Source organism: Herpailurus yagouaroundi, unplaced genomic scaffold (assembly GCF_014898765.1).
Source record: "Herpailurus yagouaroundi ecotype Mexico unplaced genomic scaffold, PumYag 67690, whole genome shotgun sequence".
NCBI lineage: Eukaryota > Metazoa > Chordata > Mammalia > Carnivora > Felidae > Herpailurus > Herpailurus yagouaroundi.
Window position 1 is genome coordinate 13,393 of NW_024420490.1, and position 27,308 is coordinate 40,700.

A 27,308-nucleotide genomic window follows, 5' to 3' on the forward strand; every position below is an offset into this window, starting at 1 on the left:
TCCAATCAGACTATATGTGTCACCATGTATGGGAGATAAAGAAGTAGAAATGGCACAAGAGGCTACACCCTGCTGGGCTCGGGGCTCAGTTTTTTGGGTACAAACCCACTGAGCCCATAGCAGCAGGACGAATAAAGTTGCTTCCTGGGCAAAGAAAGCCTCGGCATCCCGTCTGTCTGTCTCTGTCTCTGTCTCTGTCTCTGTCTCTGTCTCTCTCTCTCTCTCTCTCTCTCTCTCCCCCCGCAAGAATCCTGCTATATACTGGGTTAACGTAAATGATGTAATTTCATTGAATACCTGGATACTTTTTTAAGCAGGATAAAATATTAAAACATTAGTTCTGAACACAGATTTATCCACTCAGGGCTTCTTATTTACAAAGACCCCCAAAATATTGGGGTCTGTTAGTAAAATGTGCTGAGAAAATTTTCTATGAGAAAAGCATGTTTCTCGAAATAATGAAACGTATTCATAAATTTCAGTCCATAATTGCTTACGTTTTAGTTTTTGCTGGGAATTAAGGATTCTAAGGGTTAAGAATTCTAAATGGATGTAAAGTGTAACCGTTGGAGACAATAAGGATGAAGGAAGAAAACCACTGTAGTTGAACGGTGTGCAGATGATGGGGTTTTGGAGTGGTGGGGATTCGCAGCCAATGGCCAAGAAAGAATTCTTGCAACGTCTTTGGTGCAAAAAAGGTGATTTTTTTTTATTCAATTTTTTTTTCAACACTTAATTATTTTTGAGAGAGAGAGAGAGAGAGAGAGCATGAGCAGGGGAGGGCGGGAGAGAGAGAGCCAGAGGGAGAAACAGAATCCAAAGCAGGTTCCAGGCCCCGAGCTGTCACCACAGAGCCCGATGTGGGCTTGAACCCATGAACCGGGAGATCCTGACCTGAGCCGAAGTTGGATGCTTAACCCACTGAGCCACCCAGGTGCCCCCGAAAAGGTGACTTTATTGAAGCCTGAGGACAGGATCACTGGGCAGAAAAAGCTGCCCTGGGGTTGTGAGGACTGACTGATTATATACTGTGGAGTTGGGGGAGGTAAAGAGAAAATGGAGACCTCCAGAGGGACTTTGATATGCTAAAGAGGACTCTTAAGATGCCAGGGACCTTGCCATTGTCACGTTAAGGTTGTTTTCCCTCTAGTAAGGCATTAACCCTAGGAAAGTAGGGGATTTCTGGAGAAATGTTCTACTCTGTACCAATGGGCTGCAGGTTATAACGAAACTTAATTTTACCTGCCATTCCCTTCTTGCCTTAGTTCCCCACCTCACTATGGAGGGGAGGGTGATGTTGGGGCTCCGGGAAACGGAGTCTATAGGGTTCTGGAGATCAGGCTATTGGTAGGATTGCCTTTTTCTTGTAATTTACTAAGACATTTGTAAACTGATGGAGACGTTGTCCTGTATGACTGTGATCTCTTTCAGTTAACCATTGGTCTTCTGTCCTGTACTCTGTTCTAGGGCAGCCAGGAGTGTCTGAGGAGTGTCCCACACATCCCACGGGGAGGGGAGGGGACTGGGGGGGCTAGCTTGTGCTGGGCCCTCAGCCTGCCTTATGCTCCCTCATCACAAACCTTTTGGTATTCTTGTCAAACTTCTCTAAAATTTGAAACTAAGTTTTTTTGACCTCAAACTAATAAGAATTTCTAGAGGGTCCCTGGAACATCTCAAAACGTTCTCTCTTTATAAAAAGAGAGATGTTCTACTAATTAGGTGTATTTGTTATGTTAAATTACATGGGAAGCATTGTCAAATCAGGAATATTAAGCCGCCTTTATTTTGCGTTTGTATAGGTGTGAATATACGCGTTCCAAAAATTACACGAAGTTTAAAAAATTCTGTATCCTGGCACAATGTTAGTAGTCATAATTTTAAAATGTATGTCACAAAATGAACGAAATTTACTTATCAATTGCATCACTTTTTTTTTGTAGGTGTAGGTGTGAACTTTTTTTTTAAGAAAATTTTTTTTAACATTGATGTTTGAGAGAGAAAGTGGGGGAAGGGTTCGAATGAAGGACACAGTGCGAGGGTGACAGAGTATCCAAAGTGGTCTCTGGGCTGAGAGCAGTGAGCCCCATGCAGCACCCCAACTCACGAACCGTGAGATCATGACCTGAGCCAAAGTCGGATGCTTAACTAACTGAGCCACCCGGGTGCCCCTCTTTTTTTTTTTTTTTTTTTTTTTAATGTTTATTTCGAGAGAGCGTGCGCGTGTGCGCACCCACGTAAGTGGGGGCAGAGGGAGAGGGAAAATCGCAAGCAGGCTCCGCAGGGTTAGTTCAGAGCACGATATGGGGCCCAAACCCACAAACAGTGAGATCATGACCTAAGCTGAAATCGAGAGTTGACACTTAAGGGACTGAGCGCCCCCAAGCGCCCCTGTGTGTGTGAACTCTTATCAGGTCTTTAACTGTGGCCATTTTCAAGTCCGTTGTCATTGACGGTTACTGTTTTGTTCTGATGCTTTTACAACGAATGTTTCTACAGGAGTGCTTCATCTTCAAGGAGGTTCATGAGAAAGGAATTTGCCAGGTGCTCTAGAATACAGGGATTTGATTCCTTGAAGATCATAACACCAAGCTGGGTAAGAATTTCTAAAACTAATGAAAACTGATTGCTTTAATGCTTTGTCTTCCTCATGTAAAGGCCCCTCGCCTTTCTTCCCCCCCCCTCTCCTTTTAAGCTCTCTATAACTTAAAACAATTTGTTAACAATGACTGAAGCATTTAGATATTTTTTTTCTCTACCTGAACCCTCCAGAATTCTGAAACTCTTATTAAATATTCTCATTTTTCCTGACAGTATATTTTTGGAAGTTCAGTGAGAATCTGTTCTTTTTGTGTGAGGATATCCAATGCACCTAGTCTCTGCTGCTTTTGATCCACAGCTAATAAAAAGGGATATACTTCAGTTTTGCAAAAGCGCAAGCAAACCCATTGTGAATAATCCCACTCTGGTAGGACAGTCTTCCACGGGGTACTCCTGGCACGATGTGCACGTCGTCATAATGTGCAGCCCAGAGATTTCGTGTATTGGGAAAGAACTCTCCAGAGAGACTCTGCAACCCCAAGGAAAGGCCCTATCAGGGACTATGGACGGATGTTCGTGCTGCCTAACTTCGAGGAACATACGCTTGGATCCACGTATCACATGGAAGAAGGTGCCAAACCCTGAGTGGACGCACAGCATCCGGTGACCTGAAAGCAAAGATTCCCAGAAGCTGAAACACATGAAGCCGAATGAGACTGCTCTCCCAAGGCGACCATGATGTGGTTCAAAATGGGGTTTGGGAACCAATAGCCAAGAAGGAATTCTTGAGACATTTTCGGTACAAAGGGGTGGTTTTATTAAAGCCAGGGGCAGGCCCCGTGGGTGGAAAGAGCTGCCCTGGGGTTGAGAGGAGTGAGTGATCATATACTTTGGTGCAGGGGGAGGTAAGGACAAGGGAAGTTTCCAAAAGGATTTGTTTGTAAGTTTGTTTATGTTGCGGGTGGCAGTGTGTATGGGGGGGAGGGGGGTGGGGGGTGGGGAGAGAGAAAGACAGCATGTGCCGGAGGGGCAGAGAGACAGATTCTCAAGCCAGCTCTGCACTGTTAGCCTGGACCCCTACCAGGCCTCGAACTCCCAAACCATGAGATCATGACCAGAGCTGAAATCAAGAGTTGGACTGCCTCACGGACTGAGCCCCCCAGGCGCTCCCCAAAAGGATTTTCATATGCTAAAGAAGCCTTACAGGATGCTGGAGGCGTGGCTCCTGTCAAGCTTGTTCGGGTCGTTTGGCCTCTAGCAAGGCAATGACCTAAAGACCATACAGGGTTCCTGGAGGAGAATGTCCCACTCTGCCTGCCCCAAGGATCCGTCAGCGGGCTGCACGTTATCAGGGAATTTAATTCTCTCCTTTGCCTTCGTTGTCCACTTCAGCTAGACCAGGCCAGTACGCCTTTTTCTTGCTGTCACTTCTTGTTCCTCCCTGTCCGACTGTTGAATGTGCCCCGAAACTCCGATAGGCTCACGATGTTGGAGATCCCTTGGTGTTACCTGTCACAGAGTGTCTTCAGTCCCAGATGCCACTGTTGACGGTACCTGCAGGTCTATGGGGGTTACCTGTCGGATGAGGCTGTTTCCAGCTAGGTGCTCTCATACCTTGTGTCAAACTTTCTCCAACCACGGCCACACCGGTTCAGCCGAACACTTCCACGTTTGCCGATCGTGTGACATTTGCGCGCCCCCCCCGCCCTCCCCCCACTTTGTTTTCCTTGCCTAAATTCAATCTCTCTTTCAGAAGAGCCCCTTTCAGGACGAGATGGCACCTCCCAGAATGTCAGGCCGGTTCCTCTGATTCCCCGCTCGGAAAGCTCACTCGGGGAATCCCAGCGAAAGGATGTGTCAGTAGGCAGACCCTAGACGAGGACCTCCGTAATCCGCATCACTCTCCCTCCCGTCTGCAGTGGACGGCGTTGCCACGGGCCTAGCAATGCTCACACAGCTGGAGGGCAGCGCTGATTGGGAGCTTTCACGGTCCCTGTCACCATCTATGATAAATCACAGGCCTCCCGTTGTCCCTCCCCATCCACCCTCCGTGGCCACCTGAGCCGGGGACTTGCAGGAGGCGGCGCACGTGACTGCAGGTAGACCTCCGCGGGGAGAGCTGGTCCACGCCGCGGCCACAGCAGCGAGCCGCCCAACAGTGACCACTTGACTCGTGGGCTGAAGGAGGTGGGGGCAGGTGCACAGGCCTCGGTTACCTGCTTGTGGCAAATACTGCCTGCTGCACGGGGGTCGATGCCTCTGGAGGGGTAGAAATCGGATTGTGCAAAGCCAGCGTGGTCCTTCGTTCAGCTGGCTACCTCCAGGCCTAGGGTCAGGGTTGAGAACCATAATCCAGTTTGGAATTGCCCTCCTACGTTCAGTTCTGCTCCGTATCATTCAAGTTTCGTACCCGTGGCCTGTCAAACCTTTGTAGAAATGATGGACCCGGTAAGGTAACGCGGGCTCAGTGCTCCGAGCTAATCTCCAGATAGAGACTTGGGATGGGCAATGCCTGAGCGTTCTCCCTCCTAACCTTGTCACTCAAACGTGACCTTAAGTGGTTTCTAACTGCTCTGCACTTTCCCTCTGATTTGGGACAGGATAACCAGGTAAGGTCCCAAGGGACAAAAATTACTAAATACAGAGAACTCAACTCTTGATCACTTAACGCTTTTGGAGAAAGATCTTGATTTTTTTTTTTTTTTAATGTTTGTATTTATTTACGAGAGAGAGTGTGCACAAGCAGGGTAGGGGCAGAGAGACCAGAATCCAAAGCAGGCTCCAGGCTCTGAGCTGACAGCACAGAGGCCGACCAGGGACTTGAACTCAGGAGCCACTGAGCTCATGACCTGAGCTGAAATTGGAGGCTTAACCGACAGAGCCACCCAGGCACCCCAAAGGGAAACTTGATTTAGAATGGAGTCAGGAAGGCCTAGAGGGACGCTCTCACACATGAGCGTTCTATCACAGCTTCCTTCGTCTTCCCAGGTGGGCCCAAGTTCCCTTTACTGCCTCGGCAGGAGGAGGGTTTTCTCCTTGCCCACCAGTCGCCTGGCAGGTGCGAAACCGGGCACCGTCCTGAACTCTGGCTTTCCCCCAAGAGACTGTGGCTCAAAGTGGCCCCTCCTCCCTACCTCCTTTTCCCTCTGTAATGTTCCTCTCCTTTGTTTTTCAGACTCTGCCTATGGTTCGCAGTAGTTTGGGGGTGCCAAATCGCAATTCTTCTGCTATTCCTGAACAAACTAATTTTGCTGGTAAAATAACTTGCTGTTTTATTTTTAAGATGAACAGATGGAATGTTCTGTAAATGTCTGTGAAGTCCATCTGGTCCAGCGTGTTGTAGAAGTCCAGTGTCTCCTGACTGCTTTTCTGTCTGGATGATCTCTCCGTTGTTGAAAGCGGGGCACTGAGGTCCCCCGCTGTGACTGTATCGCTGCCTAGTTCTCCCTGGAGCTCTGTTAATATTTGCTTGATACGTTTATGTGCTCTGACGTTGAATGTATCAATGTTTACAAACGCTCTATTTTGGGATCAATTTACTTTTTAACGATTACATGACGAATTTGTCTCCTGTGACAGTTTTTGGCTTACAGTGTACGTTGATACGTGTACAGCTACCCCTGCTTTGGGCTATTTGCATAGAATACCTTTTTCCATTCCTGCACTTTTGCAGGAATGTGTCCTTAAAGCTAAAGTGTTAAGTAGGCCGCATATCTATGGCTTTTGCTTTTTTGTCCGTTCGACCACTGTCTTGATTGGAGAATTGAGTCCATTTACATTTAATTATTGATAGGTATGAAATTCCCATCACCGTTTTGTGGTTTTCTGTTTATATTTTTAAAACACGTTTATTTCTGAGAGAGAAAGAGACACAGAGCATGAGCAGGGGAGAGGCAGAGAGAGAGAGGGAGACACAGAACCCAAAGCAGGCTCCAGGCTCTGAGCTGTCAGCACAGTGCCTGGCGTGGGGCACAACCTCACAAATGGTGAGATCATGACCTGAGCCAAAGTCGGATGTCCAACCGCCTGAGCCACGCAGGCGTCCCTGATGATTTTGAGTAGTGGTATGCTTAGGATTCATCTTCTGTGTATCTACTACAGGTTTTTGCTTTGTGGTTACCAAGGAGCTTACATAAAATGTATGTTTAACAGTCTTTTTAAGCTCCTAACAACTTAACTTTGAACATAGACCAATGCTCTGCATTTATACTCTCCCCCTGCCATTTTTTTTAAAGTAGCCTCCACGTCCAATATGGGACTCAAATTCACAATCATGAGGTCAAGAGATGTTCTACTGACTGAGCAAGCCGGGTGCCCCGTCCCCCATTTTGGGTTCTTAATACTCGTTAGCAAATTATCATATAGTTATTCTTAATACTTTTGTCTCTTAATATTCATCCTAGAGTTGTGATTTACCCAACCTCATACATTAGAGTATTCTGAATTTAACTGTATGTTTACCTTTACCGATGAGTTTTATAGTTTGATAGGTTTTCCTGTTGCTAATTAGCCTGTTTTCATTTCAGCCTGAGGAACTCCCTTTATCATGGAAGGCTGGTCTAGTGGTGCTGAACTCCTTGAACCCTTGCTTGTCTGGTACTCTCTTGGTGTCTCCTTCAGTTCGGAAGGACAACATTGCAGGTATAGTGTTCTTGGTAGTTATTTTTTTCTTCACCAATTTGAATGTATCCTGCCTCTCCCTTCTGGCCTGCGGCATTTCTGCTGAAAACCCCACTGATAGTCTTATGGGGTTTCCCTGTACGTTACAAGGTTTTCTTTTTCTGCTTTAAGACTCTGTCTTTAAATTTTGACACTTCAATTGTAATAGGACTCGGAGTGCATTTCTTTAGATTGGTATTTTTTTGGAACCCGTCAGGCTTCCTGGCTCTCTGGCAGGAGGAATTATACTGGCCTCTCTTCCAAGTTGGTTGATCCTGTCTTCTGTTTGATCTAGTCTGCTGTTGAACCCCTGTACTGAATTTTTCAGTTATCATGTTCAGTGTGATTGGATACTTCTTAATATGTTCTCTTTGTTGAAATTTTCAGTTTGTGTGTTGTTTGGACCTCTCCAAGCATCGATGGAACTTAATTTGAACCCTCAGGTAAGTCACTTTAAGGTCATTTTTAACACTTACTTTCTGAGAGAGTGTGAGCAGGGGAAGGGCAGAAAGAGGGACAGACAGAATCCGAAGCAGGCTCCGGGCTCTGAGCTGTCCGCACAGAGCCCGACACAGGGCTCCAACCCACCAACCGTGAGGTCATGACCTGAGCTGATGTTGGACGCTTAACCGACCGAGCCACCCAGGTGCCCCAAAAGGGGAAACGCATCTTTTCAGATGGCTTTGGATGCATGCCGTGCGATGTGGGAACTCCCCTGTAGGCTTCCCTGCTCCCCCCCACTGGACAAGGACCTCTGAATGCATCTCTGTTCACATCTTCCCCAGGTAGGTGAAGTTCACCTATCAAAACAGTGAGGAAGGCTAGGACACGGTTGGGGAAAAGGACTTTGCCAAACCTGACTTCACTCATGAACTGTGAGAGCAGGAGCTGAGGCAAAATCGAGTGGGACGCTAAAGGCACCCCAGTTATCATTCTTTAATGGACTCGTGGCTTTATTTTCATCTCTTAAAAAGTCAAGTTCACAAGGTAAAACTAGAGAAATGAAAAATCGCTCCTCTGCCTTCTAGAGGTTCCAGTACTTTGTGGTAGGAGTACTGTCATTGACTAAAAGATTGCATGCGATCTTATCTAGACCGGATTTATACATAGCTAATTGTTCAGGGGACTCCTATAACAATCGCACAAAATGCCACAGACACAGGAGGTATTAGGGCGTGTGGCAAAGAGCATCCTCATTGGGCTCCTGATTGTTCTCCTGCCGAGCCTAGGGAAGGGTGATGATCCCGAGGTGGCGCCTCATTTAGAAAGGCAAGGTCTCAGTAGGGGACAAGAGCGGATGCTTAGAAAAGTCAGGTGAAGAAAATCCAAATGCAGACTCGTGCCAACAGGTAAGTAGTTTACAGCAGCAGAGCTTAGTTTGTTACTTGGGATTTTCATTTGACTGCCTGCTTAGAGAGTGCCTGTCGGATCGAGATCTTTTGCCATTCCCGCATACATCTTCTTTCAGTAGACTTTTACACTTTGGGTTTGTACAGGAGCCACGGGTGCCCAGACCCTTAGGAAGGACGGTCCTTGTTCTTACTTTCCCCAAACCTGAGCTTTGTGTTAACCCCATACCTATAATTGCTTTCGTTTGTTGAAGTATCTGTACTTCACAGAACTCTAGAGCTGTCGGTAGCATTTTCGTAGAAACGTGATGTCCATACACACGTGAAATGTCGATGATGCGTACTGTTTAAAAATGACACCGTACTGCAGACACAGAAAGAGAGTATTTTATGTATGGTAAAAAGGCAAGTGAGTGAAGCTATACTTTTATTGCATTACTCTTAGTACATCCACAACTATTTCCACCTAAATAGATATTTAAAATAAGCATACACAAGTATTGACTATTATCTACAAATATTTATTGTAACACTTGAATAGAACTACAGGAAGCCCTTGGCACTGATAGAAAATATTGATTCACTGTTAGGTTACAAAAATTTATACATAGCAAAATTTAATGCTCTTTACATAAAAAATATTAGACTACTTAAACAAAACTTTCAAAAATTCTTGGTAATAGCTACCAGAATTAGAAAAGTAAAATTAGGCTTTAGACACTGCCTCTTCTAGAACACTGGACTCTAACAGCACCTCCACTGCTGGAAAAAAAAAAAAAATATTGAAGTCTGTCATGCAACAGGAAAACAAAACTAGCTATTCTGGAACAACTGTTCTACACAGAAGAGAGCTTCTCCCAATTAAAGAAAAAAAAAGTCAAGATCCAAATAGGCATTTTTAGGCATTAACAACAACAACAAAAAGAATCCAAATGAAATCTTATCCTTGATGTTCAATTTTAATAGCATCTTGACAAAGGTATGCTTCCTTTCATCTTAAGACATTTCTGCACACGTGTATGTTTTAAAATCCAGGAAACAGCCAAACCACAAGTTAATTCTTAACATGAATATACAGAGTTAATCCTATATTATGCAGCCCCTTTTAAAAGCACGGATGCACCCAACGGTTATATGTATCATTTCATAAAGAGCAACACAAAGTTTACCATCACTAATACCCAATACCTCTAATCACTTAATGTTCTGGAACAGAATGATTTAGAAGGCAAGTTTCTTTTGAAAATGGCTTAAACTCAAGGTGGATTTTTTTTTCTTTTTTTTTTTCTTTTTTTTGCTGAACATCAAACTTTTATTATTCCAGGAATGATTTAGATTTAAAAAAGGAACTAAATACCAACCCTAATTTAAACTACTGAAGTATTCAAGTCTAGAAAAGTAGGAGGTCTGTGGTCTATTTGTAATTCGGTTTTAGATAGTTGGTATGAAACTGTAAACTTGCTATTGAGACCACGTAAAAATGGTTTAGAACGGTGGTCATTTTAATAAGGTAACACTTCTTAATTCAGAAAAACATTTGTGGAACCAAGGGCGATGAGGGATTTGGGGTCTCCTGTTGTAAAATTAAGTTCTTAGAAATTGAAAACAGATACTCATTAAGGCAGAGCTGACATTTATTCCCCAGGAACGACAACGCCACCTGGGCCGTTGGATTAGAGGAAAGCTATTATAGAATTGATGGGCCACAATCCAGCTTCCTCAAGGGTAGGTGTAGCCGAATTATAGTTATCAGCGTTCTTGAAAAATAGATTTCCGACTGGATCGGGAGAGGAACAGGTCCTGGACTTAAAGGGTAGGGACGGCAGCTAATTGAAACAAAGAGTTCAATCATTAAGACTCACATGATCTCGGAACCCAAGTTTAATAAATGTCAGCTGTCAGAAATGGTACTCTATTCCCTACCCAGGTAAGCCCCGCGGACAGAGGGCACATGAGAATTTACGGTCACACTGCTTCGTGCCGGCCCATCGGCGGTCCCGCTCCAGCAGTATGCCACATGCCCGTGGCCTCTCTCTCGCGGGAGGCTTGCTCTACGGCTAAGTGGGAACAGGCCACCTATCTCAGAAAGCTGAGCCATCGTTTTGTCCAAGTGTTGCCTTTTAAAATGGCTAACGTGAAGCCTCCGGTATCTGCGCTAAAGAAAAAGACTGGCCTCCTGGCAGGTGTTCCTAGAAATCCCTCCCAGCAGCTCGAGACAGACAGTGAAGTGTTTGTACCTCTACATTAGTTTGGTGGGGGGTAAGGGGGGGTGGGGGGACACATCTGGACGGCAGAGCAGCTGTCTGTGGATTTGTCAGAACTGTCACTTCGGCGGCGGTAATGCTCTGGCAAACGTTTATGTGTAAGAATTGAGTTGTTCTTTGGACCGAGACTGGATATCCTGCAGCTCCTGCTCTTCCTTTGCTTTGATATCCTGGCAAGCCTGCATTTTGCTGGCGTCCTTTAAGTAAGCCCAGTTAGAAGACAGTATCATGAGGAAGTGGATCTGGAAGAGAAGGGTGCGCATGATGGCTAGTGAGCATGGCAGAAGGCAAAGCGAGCTGCGAGGCAGGTTAGACGCTCCCGACTGTAAAAAGGGAGAGGGTTATTCTGCATTAATACTCGTGGTGCGAGCAGAGCCGTCGGAGCCCGGCAGCGAGCTCCACGAGGACGCTTACGAGTAAGAGGCGGAAGGAGAGTTAGTATACCAACGTGATGAACTGGAAAACATGGCCCAAGTTGCTGTTAAGAAAAAGCAAACAGGAAGCAGGAGGGGGGGGCCGCCCCTCCCCCCCCCGCCGGCCCGGGAGCCATTTTAAAAACTCGCGCAGACGTTCAGACACGGCGTGTGCGGAGTTGGAAATAAGTGTAGTGCAAGGTTCTAGCTTGTCGGTGGCTAATAAACCAGTTCCCCAGAGGCCTAAAAGTGAACGATGTGTATTTTGAGTAGATGCGAAACTACACACGTAACACGGAAAACTTACGCGAATGTCAAAACCAATAGAATTAGGAACTAGACGCAAACAAGCATGCGGTCCGTGTTAACACGTTTTGAGCCGGGAAGCTACCTCTTCCGTTGGGTCACGGCCCTTCCTGCCTGTCACAGAATGGAAGAATCCTCATCCTTGACACTTCATGTAGCAAACACTTCTTTCCCACCTACTTTCCTGGTCTTCCCTGCAAAATCTACACCTCGAGTTCCTCCTCTCTCCTGTTCAACGTAGCGGAGGCTTTCCGACGGCAGGCACGATTGCTCTTGCCGTTAAAATCTTACGTGCGGGTTGAGAGCGGGCTACGAGGAGTCGGTCACTGCTCGCCAAAACACAGGGGCAAGGTTACCCATCCTGCGCCTCGGCAAGGGAGGGCTGTGGTGTGCGGAAAGAAGAACCCTCCCCCCCGGTTGAAACCTCTAGCTGACTTACTTGAGGGGCACGTATGGGGCAGTGAACCGGGGAATCAGCAAAAAATTTTGTAATCAACTTTACAATAGGTCCTTTTTTTTTTTCCAGAGTCTAACACAACAAAACGCAGATCAGAACGGATCTGTCTTCCATCTCCTGTGGAGCACTCCTGTTGGTTATCAAGCAAGCAAAAATAACGGAAAATGCAGGTATTACAGAGTGTTAATACTTCACTTAGAGAACCCCTCAAAGGTCAAGAAAATTCTTTTTTTTTTTTTTTTTTACCGGATGCTCACCCAATGCCAGTAAATCACTGAATCCTTTTCACACCGTGGAAATAAGCCAGATCTCATGGTTTGTAATTCACTTAGGGTGAGGCATGTTATTAATCTACAAGGCAAAGTGAGTCGACTAAAGCTATGTACAAATGACTGTAGCAAAACGGTAGCATCTGACTCTGCTTTCATCTGGGGGGGGAGGGGGTGGGGTCAGTGATCTTTCAGGCTACCGCGCAGAGCTGTCTAAAGCTCCTTGTTGGACTTAGGCAATTTAGAATTTAGTGCAGCAGTCTTCCCGACTCTTAAACTTCAAAACAGCATAGTTATATGTAGTAGCCATCATGTAGATCAGCTGGTGGGAGAGAACAAACAGGACAGTGAGATACAGGTGGTCAGGGCCGGTGCCCGCTCCGGCCCCGGGGCTTTCTTTGTCACCACACAGCTTTTCCTACGTGCCAACCCCCCCCCCCCCCCGCCCTTCTCGTACGCACCACTGGTCCTCACCTCCGCCCTCAGTACCTTTGTTAGGAAGACTTGGCTGGGTCCGCAGCCTGCCGCTGGAAGCTAAAGGCCCTGTTTCCCCTCATCTCCCCCCACCCTGCCTCCTCCACGCCACTTAGTCCTCTTTGTGCCTGTGTCTCTGCAAGAGAACAGGTGGCCAGCGTGATTTTAACAGGCCCTTCTGAGTTTTCAGGGGCTCTAAAGAGCATGTGACGTTTCCTTCCTGCTCCCCGCATCTTAGATTTCTTGAAATCACAAAGCAGGCCCTCGGGCATTACACCCGGATGTGCGTACGTACACGCAAACACGCAGTAAGCTGGCGCCCCCACAAGATTTGCAGGGTCCCTATCTGCAACTCTCCTCCCATGCTAACGTGACTCTGTAACCCCCCAAATCACTGCTCGGGGCACTTTCACAGGCACCGGTGGGCAGGCCGCACCGGGATGACGAAGGGGTCTCCCGACTGTCGTCGACCGAGGCACCACGCTGCGTGCTTTCCTGGTTCGGACCGTACACTAGTGTCCTTTCTGCGGGCGAGTTCGTGCCGGGTTTTTTTTTGGCTTTTTGTGATTTTGCTGTGCACCTGTTTCCTAACCGTCGTGCCGAATGAGGTGTTCTCGAAAGTCTCGAGCCAGCAAGAGGGCCCCGAGGTGCCACCCGAGCTTCGGTCAGGGAGGAGTTGTACTGCGGCTCAGTGATAATCAGTATATACCAAATAACTGTCTTTAAACAGAAACTCCTAAAACAAGGTCATGTGTTCATCAGCTGGCCGAAAGCGAACCCCCGGTCTCCTCGCAGAACAGGGGCTCAGTGATAAGGAGACTTGACAAGAACCTCAGTACATGCATCTATGCGTATATATACGCATTTCCGGCTGGAAATTTCTTTGCCGGGAAAGGTTAATCAGTAAATGCCTCACGTGCAAGCACGTGCTAGGCCAGCCCAGGTGCCTTGTCCCCACAGAATCCAAATTCCACTACCCGCCAGCAGTGCCGCGTCCCCGAGTTGTCTGTCAGAAGGGAAAGCCAGGAGCTAGACTAGGCCAGCCGGGGGCCTGATACTCACCAGGGCGATGACGGTGGCACCGGCTCCGGCGCAGGCCACAATGAACAGGTGATAGGACACGTAGAACTAGAAAAGAACAGGGCACCGTGTGAGCACTGTATGTGGAAGGACGGGGCCTCTGCCCGTTCGTTCTCCTCCATGGGCGGTGGCCAGGCTCCGTGCCAGCGTGCACGGGTCTGGGTCATAGCCCGGCCGCGCCACCACGCGGGAAGCTTCAGAAACTGCTGTGCAGGCCGTGCCCTCCACTAGTCTAACCTCAGTAGCTGGGCCTCCACCGGGAGTGGAATTGCCATGTTTAAGAACCCCTGCTCGGAGCCAGTGTGGACCTTACATACTGGCTAACGATGGAGGCAGGGGCTGATGCTAGGAGTCTCTTAAATATGCAAGCTCCCACTCGTGCATTTAAGAGTGTTCTTTTATAGACAGTTATAAACCGATGCCTAAAGAATATTCTGAGGTCTGCTTTTAAACCAAAGCGGGTTAGGATTTATTTACTGCCAGTTAAGGCTGAACGAGAGATGAACTGTGACTAGATTGATAGAAATTGGGCTTAGATACACGTTCAAGGGAATCTTTTCGGTGGAAATTAATTGGCATTTGTTCTGTGATAAATGTCCTACTTTGAAAAACCAAGTGAAGGTGAAAGAAGGCTGTGGCATGTATTTCCAGATGTGCAGGATTCAAATTCTCACCCAAAGAGAGAGCTCTCGGTCCATTTCCCATGGTCCAGCCCACTACGTGAGGATCCTTAGCGTTTTCTAGGTCACAAATGGCCGAGTGCTGGTGATTACGTACAAGGCCGTCTACAAAAAGCTCTCCTTCCTAGCATTTGCACTGGCTCTTGCTTTGTCTACGGCCAAGAGCCCTTTCCTCAGCCTGCTTTGCCAGGTGACTGCTCTAGGCCCCCTGCCGGAGAAGGGTTTACCTCATTGGTGTTGCAGATGTTCTCCAGGGCAGAGCCACAGATTTTTCCTGGGAAAGCATTCCAAGGGATGATACCTGTGAAGTGAATCCCAACACAACGTTCGTCATTATCAGCACACACGGCAGTGCCCCGGGCTCTCGATGGTCCTCACCCCTTGGGTTCCAGTTACAAGGTAATCATCCACTCTGTTCTTCATCGACACTTGCCCTGTCTGCCCTCGGCAGACCAGGCTTTTTAGAATCAATAGCAAGTCCTCCTCGGACAGGAGGACCAGAGCAAAGTCAAGTAGGCCTGAATTGGTTTTCCCTCCAAATTATGCTTTGTTTAGTTGCACCGGTATCTGTAAAACCTGATTTCCAAAGCTGTTTGCCCCTAGTACCCACGGATGAACTCTAGTTAAACAGCTGGAGGACCATTTCCTGGTCCGTGGACTTGTTACTGAAGTCCCGAAACGGAGAGTCGGTACACCGAGTTTCAAGGCAGTTATTTGTTATGTAATTTGGATTTTGTAGGTCTTTTACAATTGCATTTTACAGTGGTATTGAAAATCCAACTGGAAATTTAAGAAAGGGACACCCTGTGGAGTCTACACCAATTACTGTGTGCCTCTCACTATAACCTTGACCCTTCCCCGCCATGACACGGCCCCTTGGGTTACTGTTCTGTTCGCTGTCACGTAGTAAGCACATGCTTTTAAATAGGAACGTTACTCGTCTTCTCCCAGGAAGGAAGGATTTTTTTAAAAAGTTGCTTATTTCTTCCCTTCTTGCCATGGGCCACGAATCAGTCTTCATACTTCAGGGGAAGGGGAAAAGACAAGTCTCCACAGTGCTTTCATATACAGAACACTGAAAAATATGATCACTGAGGGCCAAAAAGTTTGAGGGAAAGTATTTACGAAGGCAATGATAGACCTCTATTTACAAATCCTCTTTACACTCTGTTTTCAAACCCTCAGCAAGACCAGTGTGGTGTGGAACCTTGGTCCTTGTGAGAAGAGAGTAGTGCAGTGGGCAGTGCTGGGCAAGCTTCTGATTATGTTGGAAGGAAAGATGTTGAAGCCCGGCCCCATGGGAAAAACAAGTAGCACAAATGAAATGGTCCTCTCTCCCCGGCAATCTTCACTGCAGTTTTAATGAAAAGTTCTTTCTCCCCCCCTATCTCGCAGTTTCTGCCAAGAACAGGATTTCCTACCATCTCGGCTAAGAAGCACTAATTAAACTCCTTACTTAGGAGGCCGCCTCTCAATTTCATTGACAGGAGGGGCAAGGGCGCCTTCTGGGGCTTGGCAAAATGACCCAGCCTTAGCTGCCTGCTGGGAGGATCCCATTCATTAGAAAATAGGCTTCGAGGGGCTTCCAACCACCGGCTTTGACAGAGTTCAGTCTGGTGACTTTAAAGTACGTCTGGATTTTATGTTGTTTTCCAGTGCAGATAAAGGTTAGTCGTCTTTAGAAGCCCGGATCTGAAGAGTGGGCCACAGCAATTAATTGGACTGCAGTGTGTATGCAATATTTTGGATGGAAAGGGGAGCGGTACAAAACGGGAAACAACTTGAAAAACAAGTCTGTAGCCTTTTGAGATCCAGGAGTGTTTTCTGATCATAACACACAGCTCCTTTATAAAGCAGTTGGAAAAGGTGCTGTCGCCACATAACCAAAATTTGAACTACAACTAAGAGCCTCAGTGAGGTTTCCCTCCAGAAAACAGAGCCCAGGTTATATGAGGAGAAGAGTAAATGAAACCGATCACGATGATTAAAAAGACGGCCCTATAACAATTAAGGTCCAGGCCTACGCACAAGAGGAGAAAGGGTGGTCTTGGGCGTTAGAAGGAAGTACCGTATTGCCGGATATCGACGCAGATCTGCTCCACGCCGGCCGTGCCGTTGGTCTGGGGTGACCTGATGACTTCGCAAGTTGACCATATGTTGTAGAACATAAACACGGGCACCGCAGAGAAACCAAACACGCCGAGCCAGGCCACTCCCAGCACGTAGGTGAGGAAAACGAACTGAACCGAGGAGAAGGAGAAAGAATCATCAGTGACCCAGGCAGCGTGCAGGCCCCGGGAGGAATGCTCTCGTAGCTGGGGCCGGATACCGGACCTGTGGGCTGCATTCCCGGCAGTGCCTGGGCCCCCGGAACGACAAGGCAAAGTGAGGGGGCGGGGTGGGCACGCTCTCCAGAGCTAGAGGACGGAGAATGTTACTGCCCAAAGCCACCACCACCACGACTGTTCAGGGCCCTCGCTTCCCTAACGAGGACGTGAGACGCCAGGAGGTGATCTCCCTTGTCCCAGATTCCAGAGCCAATCCGAGCACCAGGTCCGAGGCCATCCCTACGTATCGGTTCCACACTTACCATGGAAGAGCGGTGGAGGCTTGGGCAGGCCACTGAATTCTAAGCTAGCAGTTTCTCAAAAACTGCCTTTATTTCACACAACATATGGGCAGTCACTCACCAGTGCTACAGCTCCAGGAAGCCCTTTCTCAAAAGGAAGCGTGCTAGGTTCAAGATCCTGCGAATTCACTAAAAGCGTGAAGTGTTTGAACCTTTAAAATAGCCTTGAACACAAACTTCATGCACAGTAGAAGATAAAATTCTCATTTCCCTCTACTTTCCTTCCTAACCTGCCTTGACTACCAGTTTTCAGAGAACTTTGAAAGGCTGTTCCAAAAACGTCATGTCCCGGTATTCACATTTTCAGAATGCGCACCCACGGAGCTCGTGGGCAACGGTTTGGAATTCTAATTTGGCTTTTATTTTTTTAAGCCGATGCTGAAGACCCGAAGCTTCCCTCGACTTTGCATACTGCAGGAATAGAGCTGGCTGAGCCCCGATCAGCCTGGGGGGCCAGCTCCTCCTGGTCCCAAGCCCCTGAAACTGCAGAAATAAGTCACTCTTCGGCAAGGGCGTTTCTACCGTCAGGAACATTTGCATTTCTAAAGCGATCCAAAGAAGCCGATATCAGCAGTTTCAGTGCTCCCGGATGGGCTACTCCCGACCAGGCTTCCTTTTCTTACCCTTCCCAAGAATACTTTCTTTCTAGTAACACCACAGAGACTTGTAAAAGGGCTGGGGGTTCCCGGCTTGGTTAGCTTTTCAGCTGTGGTCTGGACTCCAAAAGGTAGGCCAGGGCCCGGGGGCCAGCGCCCCCTCGCGGCCCGTTCCCGTCATGGCGGCCTGAAGCAGGCAGAGTCGCTTTCTCAGGGCCCCAGGCCTTCTAGGGAACCAAGGGCAGCTTTGCAGGCCCCGGCTTCCAGGTGGGTGGAGCACATTGAGCTTCTGCACCTGACCCGCCATGTTGGCTCCCGCTGTCATCAGGCCTCCCCGTCACCGCCGACTTCTTGACATGCCCCAAGGCAGGGCCGTTCCATGATCTGCTTGAATGTACAGTCAGACCCCCGCGGTCCTGTGGTTACGGCGCCCGACCACCACCATCCAGCGAACATCACAATCAAGCGAGTCAAATTAATTTTCTGGCTCCCCAGCGCATATAAAAGTCACACTGTAGGCTGCGGAGTGTGCAACAAACAGCATGATGCCTGGAAAAGGTACATACCTCAATAAACTTATACTTGAGTGCTAACCATCATCTGAGCTCTTTCAGGGATTCCAGCCCGTTGACCCTGGCCGAGGTCTTGGTCTTCGATAGGCTGGCAAGGCGTTTGAGCCCCGAGCCCACGGGCCACCCCATGTAAGGACTTCGGGAGCACTCAGACCCCAATGTGTCCATCAGCCAGATGTGCCCTAGGTCCCGGCAGAGACTGCACCCCTTTATTTCTGAAACTTGAGGGACAGAAGTGAGGGGGCAGCTGACCAAAGTCCCCCACTTTTCTGTTGCTTTTTCCTCTAGGCTCCTGACGGTCTTTTTTCTAAAACCATTTCCTTCCCCAAAGTAACCGTTCCCCTGACTTGTATAGCACTCACCTACTATTACTATTTTTAAATAACAGGTTTACCGAGACAGAACTTCCCCTGTGAGTTGTAAATCCATTTACTCTCAGGGCACCCGCGTGGTTCAGTCAGTTGAGCAACCTCCTCTTGAGTGTGGCTCAGGTCACGATCCCAGGGTTGTGACATTGAGCCCATCGGGCTCGGCACTGAGAGTGGAGCCTGCTTGGGATTCTCCCCCTCTACCCCTCCGCCCCTCGGCCTCCTGCTCTGTGCTCTCTAAAAAAAATAAAACCCCCACAAGTCATGTAGGCCCTTGTTCTGTGAACCTAACGTGAAACAGCCACCCTGAGGGGCGCCCGGGTGGCTCAGTCACTTAAGCATCAGACTTCGGAAAGAGTAAAGGGGCACAGACAGGGCTCGGACTCCCGCAGGACCCGTGTCCACACTGGTATCGCCTCTGGCAGCCCTGCCCCGAGACCGTGACAGTGACGGCCCGGTCTCAGTCGTGCTGCGGGAATTAGGGACCGGCCGGGCCCCTGATGCAGCACAGGCCGGGGCAGAACCAGAGGGGCTGCCTCAGAAACTTCCAGAGCTCACCGGGTGAGAGATGCCAGCCGCAGGTGCCACTTGCCATAGGCCGTGGGCCCCGAGCACAGGAGCATAGCGAGAGTGACTCGGAGGTTGGGCCTAAGGTTTTAACAAGCTGCACCCTTGGCGGGGGGGGGAGGGGTCTCCTTGGCCACCTCCTTGAGCCCCATGACATTCCTTACCTCCCTGGCGGTAGTGCCTCCTTCGCTTCGGTCTTCCCGGTAGACCGGGCTGTGCCCCAGGGATCTTTTCCCCTAAAACCTCAGTGTCACTTTGTCCGTGCCTGCCACAAGTCTGTCAGCGTCAGCCCCCGTGTTCCCAGAAACCCCAGCCCAAGTTCCTCGGTGACACACTAGGTGACTGCCCGTGGACACCAGCAACGGTCTGACACCGAAAGAACAAGCAGCCTCCTCGACGGGCCGCCAGGCCAGAGACCTGGCGCTCATTCCCTCCTGTCACGCTTAGTCCCACACACCAACCCTAGCGTTTGGCCTGCCCCCCACTCCGAATGTGTCCCCTGTCCCCGGAGCCTAGCTGGGATCCCCACCGCTCGTCACAGCCTCACACTGGCCTCTCGCTCTCCCTCCCTGCCATCCGCCATGCTCTCCTTCCTGAGTGGGAGTCTCCCACTCCCCGCCCCTCTTTGTCACCTTTGTTCGTAGCCAGACACTCTGGGCCTTTCCGATCTGGTCTGGTCCGGCAGGGGCACACTCCTGGCACCCCGCTCTTTTCTGGGCCTCGGCCCTGCCCCTGCTGGTTCCCAATCCCCCCACCTGAGCTGGCCACAGAGCCCCCCCTCCCACTCCCTTACTGTGCGGGCAGCATCGGTGCCCCACTGCCTTGTGCTCCTGTCTGGATTTCTGTCCCTGGCCTGTTTGGCAAAGGACTCTGAAACTTGCCAGGAACCAAGGGCCAGACAGGGAAGCAGCAGGGACGGTGCATCTCAGTAGTTTCCTTAGGACCAAGGTCGCTCCTGGGATGAGCAGTGGCCATGGCCACCCAGGGTAAGACGGGGCCTCCGCACCGTGCCACAGGGCACACACCTGCTCACGGGGAAATACGCTACAAGCTGTGGTCCTACGAGGAGGAAGGAGGGTTTTTCTGACTGTTGGGCCCCCCCTGGCATTTGAAGCCAGACCGTACGTCCTTTCTTCGGCGAGACCAGAAAGTTCCGTCAGCGCCCAGACTCCAGGGAGATGCTTGATGTGAACGCACCATTTACGAACTCAACGTGCCCCACGTCCGACTCCATACGTGCCTCTTCCTTCCCGGCCTCTCTGCCCACCACTGAGTTTCCTTTGGTGACGCGGCCCTTTGTAAGCCTGTCTTTTAACGAGCTCTTAAGCTCTGTCCTCCTCGAGACCAGAGGTCGGCAAACGCCGGCAAGAGGCCGGACGGGGGACAGTTTAGGCCCCGAGGGCCACATACCGGCTCGGTCTCAACTCTGGAGCTCTGCTGGGAGAGCGTGAAAGCAGCCACCGACGGCGTGGCCGTGGCCGGGTGCCCATCATACGACGCTCACCAAAACGTGAATCTGACACCATTTCCATGGATAATTTCCCCCACCAAGTTAAGGACACATAGCCATTCTTAGCTCGTGGGCTGCACGAAAACAGATGGCAGGCCAGATTGGCCCCACGGGCTGGCGTTTGCTGCGAGCTTCTTGAGGACAAGAGCCTGTGACTAGCAAATACCCCGCCAGGTGCTTGGGAGGAGAAGTGCCTGGGACTTCCAAGGAATCGCGACAGTTTATCCCGGCACACGGTCTTTAGGGCCACGGTCCGTGTTCCAAGACAGACGCAAGGGGGCGCGGAGACAACGTGGCAGTTCCCTCCTTTCACAGCGAGAACTTTCTATCTGAAAAAACCACCAGGGCCCTGACGGCCTGTATATTCATAAGGGAGATGCTTGGTGCTGCGGCAGCAGGCGTTAATCATCAGCAAGAATGAGATGTTGGAAATGGTTCCGTCTCTGCAACTCTCGAATGTACGAACAACATCCGCGCCGCGGACGCTCCGTCCACCCGCCATCGGCTCATAGCTTTGACCAAATTCAAAGGGCGGCACAGGGGCGTGGCCCTGCTTGTGGGTCACATGCGAGCCAGAGGCTCGTACTCACCATCCCACTGATGCAGCGGCCGCAGGCGGTTGTCTTAAATTCGCCGTGCAGCTCCTTCACGGCGCTGGTGGTGTAGAAGCCTTCTGCCAGCAGAATGATCCCATACAAGAAGAAGAAGGACGCGATCCCGTAGATGACATACTGCACCAGTTGTATTCTGCGGAAAGGAAGGCGAGATCCAGAAAAGGGAAGTGGACCACGGGGCGAGGGCAAGACGTTTTGTGCCACCGGGGGGCGACCACGACGGTGGTCAGGTCCCGCGACCCCTCCCATCCCAGCGACGGCTGCCGTGGGCTCATGCGGCATTCCAGGCTGGCCTCCCTGCCCACGCCGCAGCAACCCGGGCCTCTCTCCCAAGGTGGGCCCAAGGGTCAGATGGACAACCTCTCCAGGCAAGGGAGAAGTCTGCCTGGTCAAGGGCGGAGGCCCAGCTGTCATCTTTTAATATGCCCCAATTCCTGTGCCGTGAGGATCAGAATCCTCATTGGGCGCATAAGGACACACAGGCATCGACTGCGAAGTGACGTGACTCATCCAAGGACACGCGGGGAGGGGCAGAGCCAGTCTCTGAACTCTGCTCTAAGGACCGCACGTTCTTTCCGCCATAGCAAAACACCTCCCAACCAGGCCTAGTGCGTAACGTTACTCTCACGAGCCCCTAGAGAAGCGCTCAGGGGCTTGTTTAGGGAGGAAGTTGTGCACTCATCTTCTTATCACACGTGGAAGCGTGGGCATGGGGGTTTTCTGATGCTTCTTGGGAGTTTAAGAGCCGTCGACTGGGATCACTAGCTGGTTAGATCGGTATACGGCTCCCGGAATCAGTTTTGGTAGGTATTTCTTGGACTTCCTTGCACACAGCTGACACTCAGGGAGCGCCTTGTCCTGGATGGGGGTCCTTGCCACCTCCCCCACCCCCACGCATTCCCGTGGATGTCATTTGCGAACACGGAACAAAACAAAAGACAGAGAAGAAAATTCCCTAAGGACTCTTCCAACATCATTCCATTATTGTTCAATAAAACTTCCTGCCTTTTGCAGCTGGGAGAGAAGCTGCTTATGGTCACAAGACGCCTAAACGTGCGGTGAGACTTTGGCAGTCAAGGAAGGAGCAAGACCGCACTGAAGGAAATGGAGAGAAGGAGAGTCTCTGCAGGGGGCTGCTGGGCCTCCACTGAAAATTCCAGAATGGGCAGCCAGAGACTTGGGGCTAAAGCCCTGAAACGTCCCCTTTTCTGCATCAGAGGATGCTCTGGGATTCGTTCTCCTGGAGGAGGAAGAACACTGCCCCTGCACGCTGAGAGTTGGGGCAAGTCAACAGGGTCCCTCGCACTCGGGGACGGTCCTTTCCCGCAAGGACCCCGGACGGCATCGCTACTTAGGAGCCAGGGAGACGGTCTCTGGCGTGACCACCTTGCCACAGCCCCACCACGTGCACGGCTTGTGTGTGTGTGTGTGTGTGTGTGTGTGTGTGTGTGGAGTCCTGTGTGGCCCCCTTGCAGTCCCCGGACGCCCCTGGGGCCAAACGCTCACTGCCTACTTGGCCCTTTCCTTTTTTCCTCCTCTCGTGCGCTTTTTTTCCATCTGCCTGCAAGGAAGCTTGAAGGAAAGCATCCGTTTCCTGCCAGGAGAGCTCACTGGTCGTTTCGAAACCATCGCGGGGTAGTTGCCTTTGAAATCCGTCGCCAAGGGGAAGCGGGTACTTACACCTCGCTCAGCAAGGCATGGTCGCTGGTGTTGGTGGAGAAGTGTTGCTCGAGAATCGCCACGGTGCCCGCGAGGGCCACGTGCCCACAGCCACAGAACAGGGCGACCCCAGAGAAGCAGAGGATGGTGGCCACCAGAGAGGCGTAGGGGACTCCTCCCAGACACTTGATGCAGCATTCAAAGCAGCCTGGACCCAAAGGAGAGAAAACGCAGCGGTTACGGCACGACGCCTCGGTCTTCATCGCTACCGCACCTCCGCAGAGACGCGCTACCGTGCCCGTCTCCCCTCGCATGCTCTGTGCCTAACAGCTCAACGGGCCAAGGGCCAGCGGGGTCGTGCCCCGCTCTGTGCTGAGCACCCTGGGGCTCCGAGAGGGAACGTAGCTTAATCTGCTCAGGGTGAGCACAGAGCGACCAACCGACAAACGTTCTGGAGTAACTCCCGATTCTAGACCTTCCTCGTTGACCTGGGGCGGGCAGGGCAGGCAGGCGGCTGCTCCAGGGACGCTGAGGGGCACGCACTCCACTGAGGAGGTCAAAAGAGAGGACGGCAGTGAAGCTCGAGTTTCACGAAGAATCAATAGTGCCACCCCCCCCCCCCCAACCTCAACCTCGGGGGGTTTCGAGTACCTCTATTGCCGTAGCAGCCAATGGCTTTCTCCCAGCCTTTGACCTCCTGGGCGACCAGAAGAAGCAGATACAGTAAATCACACTGTTGCTGCGTTCAGAAAAGGGTCAACGTGGTCATTGTGGAAAGGCCATGGGGGTTTGGGGGCCCTACAAGTACAAAGTCACCCATGTCCACGCGAGTGGGTCCGCTCCGGTTTCGTTTGTGTCACTCTCGAATGCCCTCAGCTTCCGAATACAAAGACTTCATTCCTCCTCCCACCCTCCCCGGCTTCCACCTGCCTCCTTCCCCAGTGCAGGTGGTGCAGAGTAAGCTCCAAAACTGGTGGGTGACATTTAAGTACTTGAAGGAAAAGGAACAGAGGGAAAAACAGAAAAGACAAAATGAGCATCCATGAAGTGAAATGAAGGAGAAAGAGCCACAATTCATGGTTCATCTTGAGAAGATTTTTCTTCATTAAAAAAAACAACAAAACAAAAAAAACCAACTCGAGATGTCCAGAAATCTCTTCCCAAGGGGCAGCACCAGGTGACATTTTCAGTTCGGAGACCTTTACGTTTCGGTTAAAGCAGTGCTGGCCTCGGGGTAATGGGGGTACCTCTCCTGACCTCCCGTCGCTGTTTTAAGTAAATGGCTTGTCCGGGAGATCGAACTCGGACGGCATTAGGATGTTTAACAGCAATCAAGAGCGGTTCACTGATTCAAGGTGAGCACATTAAGCCAGCTAGGTATTCCCGACCCCCCGAAATGGTCTTCATAGTAGATAAGAAATGACCCAGCACAAAGCGCTGGAGATGGACTTTGCCATTGGGGAGGGCATCTCATTCAAGAGTAGCATTTGCCTGGGGCACCGGGGTGGCTCAGTCGGTCAAGCGTCCGACTTCGGCTCCGGCCATGATCTCGCGGTTCGTGGGTTCGAGCCCCGCGTCGGGCTCTGTGCCATCAGCGCAGAGCCCACTTGGGATCCTCTGTCCCCTCTCTCTGCCCCTTCCCCGCTTGCTCTCTCTCTCAAGAGATAAATATGCATTAAAAAAAAAAAAAGTAGCATTTGCCTAACTAAGCCCACTCCAAGAAGGGACTATAAACCCTCGTTACCACATTTCTCTTCAGTTTGCTGGAAAAGAAGAAAGGTCAGGGCTTCATAAGCAAAGGTGCTGTCTTTTATTTCAAAGGACGGCTGGCTGTTGCGATGAAGAACCACCTCCCGGAAGTGGATCGCGCGACTACGTACAATGGGGACCAGCGCGCAATACGGTTCAAGTTCACTAGCAAGGTGGTACCTTCGAGAGCTTTGGACATTTGAGGTTTGGGACCAAGGGCAACGGACTTCCGTCTTAGTCGGTCATACAACTTTCTGGGGAATGAGGGGGGAGAAGGTGGCAACTGGAGGCCCAAACGGTGTCCAGACCCAGCCAAGCAAGACAAACTATGATCTCAGCCTCGTGGCCCGTTACGTAAAGAGCAAGGAGACCCGTGTGTCATAGCTATCGCTCACCGCCTCCCCCGTCCTCAGCCCGTTGGGGGGTGTGATGAACAAGATCGATGGCAGCTTCCCTGGCTAACGAGTGGTGTCCACTCCTCACCGGACACAGCTGTGTGGCCTTGGGACTGTGCTGTCCAGCACAGTAGCCAAAAAAAGAAAAAGAAAGAAAAAAAACCCCAGTTCCTCAGTTGTACTAGCCACATGAAACATGCTCAACAGCCACAGAACATTCTCTCATCACAAAGCACGGCTTTGGAAGACCCGTTTTCACTTGCCACGTATTCTGTTCTCTGTACGGCGAGCTGGGTTCTGAGTTCTACTTTGGATTTCACGAAGTCGGTACTTTGGGAAGGCCCGGGTACAAATACAAAATAGCACGTCCCCCTTGCCTTCAAGGGGACCACACGAAGCTGCAGGCACACAAGGAACGCGATTATCATAGCACAGCGTGACGACGGCGAGTCAGACTGCTGGAGAGCCATGGCGCCCCCCCCCCCCCCCCCGCGGTAGCAGGGAGAGGACAGCAGGAGGGGACAGAATTCTGCAGACAGGCCCAGTGGCACTACGGCTCCATCTTGATATGCTAAGCGTGACGAGAAAGGCTGCCTGAACGACTTATTTCTTCAATTACTCCCAAAGGTATACTCCAGACACCCCCGTGCGGTGGGTCTAGCTTTGGAACAGCAGTCACCACGTTGGGCATCGTGGTTGCACACACACAGACGAACCTCCCGGGGACCCTGCTGGCCAATGTGAGCAGAAGCTTGTGGAATCCGCCACGGGAAGAATTTACAGGAAACAACACGGCTGGATGAAGGGTGTATTCTCCCTTGGCTGGTCAGTTGCACGCTCAACTCGCACGTGTGGTGGCTATCCAACCTTCTATAAATGGATCACCCCCACTGTACCTTCTCTGTCAGTCTAGAAGCTAGCATCTTCAAACACGGGCAGGCTGGTCATATGCCCACACGCTTACCCCAGAGAAACCAAGACCGACCTGAATACGTTTTCTAAATGTCTTTTCTAAACGTTAACAGCATCTCTGACCGGCAACACAGGCGGGTATGGCTGTGGCAGAGGCGGTCACGATGGCGACACGTGCTCAGGCCAGCCTCACAGGCATGCGACCTGTGCTCTCACAGGGCCCCGTGCTTGCTTTAATGCTGTTGCTGCCATCTTGCAGTTCAGCAGCCCGACTCTCTCGAGGGACTAGCGGTGTGCTGGAAAGAATGACTTCTCCCTTCCCTCTGGAGGGAGGCGCCAGTCCCCCCGTCCTAACCCCCAGAGGCAAGGCTCAGCGTTCTCCTCGACCGGGGGTCGGCAGACGACAGCCTGTGTTTTTGTAAATAAAGTTTTATTGGAACACGGCCGTACCCAGCCGTTGACAGACTGCGGCTACTGCTGCCCCACCATGGCACGGCTGAGGAGCCCGGACAGGGAGCGCGCGGCTTACAAAGCTTGCGACATTCACTAACCATTTCCAGAAGGGCTTGGCCGAAGCAGAAGCTCGGGGGGTGGCCCCGGCGATCCGAGCTGAATAAGCCTTTTGGGGGTATTGTCACGTATGCTCCAACCGGAGAACCCCTCGAGAATCACACGAGCTCTTTACTGTGTCTCCCCACCTCCACCAGAGGATTCCTGGCTTCTGGCCAAGACGGCATAGCGGGGAGCTGATTTATTCTCCTGCCTGAAACAATTAAAAAACTGGACAAAAGATATGAAACAACGGTCTTCAAGGTACTAGACGGCAGGCTTACGCAGAACCACCCGTGGCTTACGAGTCAATTGGTAAAATAAATGCTCAGCAGAACCAAAGAACCAGGGCTCGCTCCAAAAAGAGAAACTCTTCCCCCATAACCCGGCTCTTATCTCCGTTACTGGGGTCTCTCGAAGGCCTTGTTTAACCAAAGCTGTCGGTTAAGCGGAGTAAGGGCTCCCGGTGAGGACGGCAGCACTGGGAGGAGGGAGCGGCCCATCCACTCCTTCGTTCCATCTCATTCCACGAGTGAATATTCAATGCTCCCCAGGTGTCTCCAACGTCCCAAGCGCGGGGCTGGTGGGCTAAGATGGGCACGACACACCCTGTAACGGAGCTCACGGTCGGTGGGGGGAGAGCGACATTCACCCAACGGTTTACCCAGAAGTCCTACGAGAGCAGACGGGGGGGGGGGG

At 50.6% G+C, this 27,308-nt stretch overlaps 1 protein-coding gene and 1 long non-coding RNA gene across 6 annotated transcripts in view; one reads left to right on the plus strand and one right to left on the minus strand.

Moving 5' to 3' along the window:
- The first annotated feature begins 5,387 nt into the window (after window positions 1–5,387).
- LOC121025657 (uncharacterized) lies at window positions 5,388–7,713 on the plus strand. The gene is made up of 3 exons (XR_005788117.1): window positions 5,388–5,792; window positions 7,065–7,179; window positions 7,585–7,713. It is a non-coding gene; the product is annotated as an uncharacterized LOC121025657 (long non-coding RNA).
- Window positions 7,714–8,911: 1,198 nt separating this feature from the next.
- Window positions 8,912–27,308, minus strand: part of GPM6B (glycoprotein M6B) — a 79,789-nt gene continuing 61,392 nt past the window's right edge. For 3 of the 5 annotated variants that reach the window (XM_040468293.1, XM_040468290.1, XM_040468292.1), the window contains 6 exons: window positions 23,026–23,212; window positions 21,322–21,478; window positions 16,558–16,729; window positions 14,717–14,790; window positions 13,792–13,857; window positions 8,912–11,052 (listed from right to left, as the gene is read on the minus strand). In XM_040468293.1, the coding sequence (XP_040324227.1) occupies window positions 10,903–11,052; window positions 13,792–13,857; window positions 14,717–14,790; window positions 16,558–16,729; window positions 21,322–21,478; window positions 23,026–23,212 (806 nt within the window). In that variant the 3' untranslated portion in view covers window positions 8,912–10,902. Of the gene's footprint in view, window positions 11,053–12,006; window positions 12,578–13,791; window positions 13,858–14,716; window positions 14,791–16,557; window positions 16,730–21,321; window positions 21,479–23,025; window positions 23,213–27,308 lie in introns of those variants that run through there. The other 2 variants (XM_040468291.1, XM_040468294.1) reach the window with 1 other exon arrangement.